General features: G+C 55.1%; 1 protein-coding gene across 1 annotated transcript; it reads right to left on the reverse strand.

The window, feature by feature from the left end:
* Positions 1-986: 986 nt before the first annotated feature.
* On the reverse strand, positions 987-1,946 carry LOC148051257 (olfactory receptor 14A16-like). The gene has a single exon (XM_087738192.1). It carries the CDS (start codon positions 1,944-1,946, stop codon positions 987-989), a length of 960 nt encoding a protein of 319 aa, XP_087594318.1.
* Positions 1,947-5,329: the final 3,383 nt, after the last annotated feature.

Consider the following 5,329-nt stretch of genomic DNA (forward strand, 5'->3'; position numbering starts at 1 on the left):
CATTTTTATGTCCTAGCAGTGCAGGAGCTTCAAGGAGCATCATGTCTCCTGTTCACATTCCCATCCTTGCACCAGCCCCACTGCCCCCCATGCAGCCGCACAGCCCAACTGTGCAGGCACCACACAGGGCAAGGTGCATTCAGGGTGGGGAAGCATTTCCCTGGCATGGTCTGCACAACAGACCTCAATACCCCATCTCCCTGCCTCCCTCCTGCTTTGGCAGCCTCCCCAGCACCCAGCCCCTACCCAGGCTCGACTGTGTCCCACACAGAGGTTCACAGACAGCTCTGCTCTGGGGTCTGCCAGGCTCTGGGCATGTGTGAGCCTGGGAAAGGCTTGGTGGTCCCCCCGTATGGTTGCATTTCAAATATGAGCCCAAACCTGGACCATGGTGAATGGCCAGGTCTGGAAAGGAGAGGTACAAAAGTCCAGGAGTGGGGGTGCTTTGGGAATGTGTGCCAACGCAGAGGGTAGGGGAGGCTGTCTGATGGACATGTGCTGGCCACAGGGCAGCAGTGACCCGACATGGCTTCTGGGTCATGCTTCCTTCAGTGCAAGCTCTGACACAGGGTCCCAGCCTCCCTCTCCATGCCACTCTTCAGGTGAGATGACAGCATTAAGAGAGTGTGAGGCACCAGTCCTTCTTCAGCCATCTTCCAGGCCTGATGGAGCACCAGGACAGCAAGAACGTCTGGCTCTGCACCTTGAGCCAGTGTCGCTGTTACTGCACTCAGGTCCAGACGCCCCTCTGTAAAGACATCATCGACCAGTTCATGTGCGGGACAGCCTTGGGTATGTACCTCAGGTACCATTCGCCAGCTTTGGAACAAAAGCCCAGCCTTCAGGCAGTGGACCAGGGAGATCCGATCTTATTACAGAGATGATATAAGAGAGTCAGCTCTGACAAGATCATGCTAATCATGATCATGATAATTAAAAAAAACCAACACCACAAAGTACAGGCCTGGAACAAGATAGCCTGGGATTCATGTGTGGGGAGTGCTGGGAAGTTTCTCACTATTGAGAAACAGCCATGAAATCACTTTCCTAATGGACTCCTTGAGCTCCTGGTTCCTCAGGCTGTAGATGAGGGGGTTCACTGCTGGAGGCACCACAGAGTACAGAAGTGATACCACCAGATTTAGAACAGGGGAGGAGATGGAGGGGGGCTTCAGGTAGGCAACCATGCCGGTGCTGACATACAGGGAGACCACGGCCAGGTGAGGGAGACACGTGGAAAAGGCTTTGTGCCATCCCTGCTCAGAGGGGATCCTCAGCACAGCCCTGAAGATCTGAACATAGGAGAAAAGAAAGAAAACAAAACACCCAAATGTGAAACAGACACTAACCACAATTAGCCCCACTTCCCTGAGGTAGGCACCTGAGCAGGAGAGCTTGAGGATGTGGGGGATTTCACAGAAGAACTGGTCCAGGACATTGCCTTGGCAGAGGGGTAGGGAAAATATAATGGCAGTGTGCAGCACAGCATGGAGAAACCCAGTGCCCCAGGCAGCCGCTGCCATGATGAGACAAGCTCTGCTGCCCAGGAGGGTCCCATAGTGCAGGGGGTTGCACATGGCAATGTAGAGGTCATAGGCCATGATGGTGAGAAGAGAAACGTCTGCCACAATGAAGGCAACAAACAGAAAGACCTGTGCAATGCACCCTGCGTAAGAGATGGCCCTGGTGTCCCACAGGGCATTGGCCATGGCTTTGGGGAGAGTGGTGGCGATGGAGGCCAGGTCGATGAGGGAGAGGTTGAGGAGGAAGAAGTACATGGGGGTGTGGAGCCGGTGGTCACAGGCTATGGCAGTGATGATGAGGCCGTTGCCCAGGAGGGCAGCCAGGTAGATGCCCAGGAAGAGCCAGAAAGTCAGGAGCTGCAGCTCCTGCCTGTGTGCGAAAGCCAGGAGGAGGAACTGGGTGATGGAGCTGCTGCTGGACATCTGCTGCCTCTGGGCATGAGGGACTGTTGAAGAAGGACAAGACAGTGAGAATTTAGGAGAGACTTTTCAAGGCAGAAAACTGAAATTTTCATTTCTCTCACAAACCCCCAGGTGGGCCATGAGGAGCAGAGGCCTCTCCCATGGGCTCCCAAAGAGTCGGTCGTGCTCTGCAGTGGTGGGTACGGGCCTATGGGGGTGACCAGCTCTGATATTCACAGTTTCTGTCAGATGAAATCCACTCTCATGCATAAGGGTGTTACACCATCTTCTCTCCCAATTCAGATGAACGGGAGTTGCTTACAAGGTTTTCACTTTGTTTATTTTCTTTTAGATACTCCTGTCCTACCTGGGGAGTCTTCCTCAAAGGCAGAAATCCTCAACATATTTATCGTGAGACCTGAATGGCAGAAGCATTCCCTGACGCTTAGTGCGGGCTGAGGGGAGCTGGTCTGTCTATCAGTCTTGTTCCCAGCTGCCCTGCACTCGCATGAGCTTGAGTTGGAGGATGATCATAGTCATCTGTTCCCCTTAAAAGAAACCACACCCTCCTGAGAGTAGAGGAGTCTGGACTCAAAGCTCAGACTTCTAAACTTCTCCCTCTTTTCCTGAGGGTGGCCTCCACACTCCCCTTCTAGGCAAGGACACACTGGGCATCTTTCAGCTGCCCACACAGAGCTGCTCAACACCATTTCTATAGTCTTAGCACCTCTGGGGCTTCTTTATGGGTAAGACAAAGATATCACAAAGATGGTGAGACAGCTGTGCCTGGTGGCAAGCTCACAGCTGGGCAGGACACTGCAGGCAAATGGTCAAGTGTCCTACAGAGCGGATCTCCTTTGGGGAGAGCCATTCGATTCCCAAGCCCACAGCCCACATTTCCTGGAGCCCCACAGGACAGAAGGGACCTGGGGCATCTCACTCCCATGCAGACCCCTGCCTAGCAAGGCTTGAAAGGTCGTGTTGGAGACTCCCCCAACCCCACAGAGCCCAAGAGTGGGAGCAGGAGCAGCACAGGTGCAAGTGGGAAATGAAGGAGCAGCACTGCAATCCTTCTGCCAAGAGAGGCAAGAAGAGAGACAAAGGCACTTGAGAAAGTCATCACCTTAACCAGCCCTGCATGCAGCCTCCCAGACAGCAATGTGCAAGGCTGTGAGACTCAGCCCCTGTGCTCTGCAGAGGGAAATGGGTGCGTGGCTGGAGAGAGGCACCTCTCCTCTGCTGGAGCTCTGGCTGCAGAGGGGGTGGCTGATGCCTTGTGCCCCACGGCCACGAGGGCAGAGACTTTGCTGGGTCAGAGAGGATGCAAGGCGGCTTGCTTAGAGGAAGGTGTCTGCACTGGAAGGGGTGACAGGGACTTTTCCCAATTCTCCTTCCCATGAAATTGCCATTTTTAGTTTGGTCTTCTGCCCTGCCCACCCCTCTGCTTCCTGGACCTTTTCCGCCTGCTTCCCTGCCCCACATTGTTTTCCTCACAGCAAATTCTGAGAGACCCCATCCCACCATTTGTGTGCTCGGTTCTGCCCCACACAAAACTCCTCATGGGAGGGCACTGTCTAGGCACATCTCCCTGCTTGCAGGTGACAAAGAGCCGGTCAGACAAACCGTGATGTTGCCAGCAAAGGTGATGGTGGTGCTGCCTGTAGGCTGAGGGGTAGGGGAAGGCAGTTTATGAGGTTCCTGGCAGACCTTCTGATCATGCCATGTAATGGGTCAAGAATCCCAGCTGCTTCTCAAAAGTGGCAGCTCCTTTTCCCTTTACACCCCCACAGCATGAAACTGAAGACTAAGGGAAGCACCTTCCTTTCCAGGTAGCCCCTGCCTGCACCTTCCTCTTGAAACATCCCCTTGGAAATGTCCTGGGGTTGATCTGGAGCTGTGAGGAGCTGCTGAGCTATGCAGCACCCTCTTGAGAGCAGAAGGGCCCTGCTCTGCCCTCCCAGGGGTCACTCCTTCCACCCACAGCTTCTCCCCACAGAACTGTGGGGAGATGCCCAGGCAGGCTGAGTGCTGACCCTGGCAGGCAGCAGAGTCCTTGTCATGGCACACAACCCCCTGGGGTGCAGGGACCCTGCTTGGAGCCCGGGACACCCCTGCATGCACACCCAGCTTGGCACCCCTGCAGCCATCCCTGGGAGGAGGGAGCCATCATGCCCTGTCCCTCTGATGGTGCAGCAGGCAATCCCTGCTCTGGAGCACGTCCTCCTCCTCCACACCAGAAAAGCCAGGAGAGCCACCCCAACAGGTCCTATCAGCTGTGGCATGTGCCAGATCTAGGAGACACTTCCAGGAACTCATCTGCATTGCCCTGCAGCCTAAGGCTTACCATGTCAAGGGCTGTGAAGATTTCACCCTTAGTGAGCTCTCACTTGTCCTCTCACCCCAGGCTGCCTTTAACCTCTCTCACTCCTCTTGTCTGTCCTCAGTGCCTGCAGGCAGTGCCCTCAGCCCTGCTGCACTTTGCAGAGGAGCTGCTCCTGGGCAGAGCTGTCTCTCTGCACTGCTGCCCGCTTGCCAGGAGCTCCCTCCAGCCCAGGAGCCCAGCCCAGCTCAGCAGCAGAGGCCCAGCCCAAGGCAGCACTTTCTCTGCCCCTCTGGGCTCCCTCCAGGTGTCCCTGGGGCTCCAGGAGAACCTGCTGTGAAACAGAAGGAAGGAATCACTGATGTTCCATCCCCCGGCTGGGGAGAAACACTTCTTTCCAGCAGTCATTTCTCCTCATAAAGAAAGAGTTGGGCATAAGAATCACCTTTCCTTGTCTCACCATTAGACAGGACACCCAGGCAGGGACAGGGAGGGGGCTCCTTTACCCCTGCTGAGGGAAGGGAGTCAGGTGAGTCAATGGAGGCATCTCATCCTGGGTCTGTGGTCCTGGGCCTGGAAGGGGACTCAGCTCTCACCCATGCCTGCCACAAACCCCCAGGAGGTGGGATTCCTCTTGTCTCAGTTCAGGTGGGCACAAAACAGGCACCTGCTGCCTGGCTGCTGCTGTCCCAGCTCCCATGGTAATTACTGGAGATGGAGGCCAGCAGTGAGCTGTTCAGACTCAAACACCTGGTGACATCTGAGCTGTCAGAGGTGGTCCAAGATACGTGCAGTTAACTGCAAGCTCTTGTGGAGCAGTTCACAGAGACAGGGCAGTATCTGGAAGCATCGTCTTTGAGCTTAGTGGGGAATTCCTTTGGCCAAGAGCAGATGCCCACATTTAGGACAACTGCACTTTTCCCTACTCCTTAGATCCAGGGCAGCCTATTGAGGTAGTCAGGGGACCAGATGTAGTTGTTGCCATAGCCATCAGCCATCTTCTGTGTCAGCTGTGTACACTAGAGCGCCAGTGACTGTAATGGCAGATGTCTCATGGACATCCCTACATTGCCTAACCTAATTC

This window comes from Nipponia nippon, unplaced genomic scaffold (genome assembly GCF_047370975.1).
Source record: "Nipponia nippon isolate SJK-2023a ecotype South Korea unplaced genomic scaffold, ASM4737097v1 scaffold_61, whole genome shotgun sequence".
NCBI classification, from domain to species: domain Eukaryota; kingdom Metazoa; phylum Chordata; class Aves; order Pelecaniformes; family Threskiornithidae; genus Nipponia; species Nipponia nippon.

What these genes read in the sequence shown, in the direction of transcription:
- LOC148051257 (XM_087738192.1), bottom strand. Translation starts at nt 1,946, where the DNA reads ATGTCCAGCAGCAGCTCCATCACCCAGTTCCTCCTCCTGGCTTTCGCA.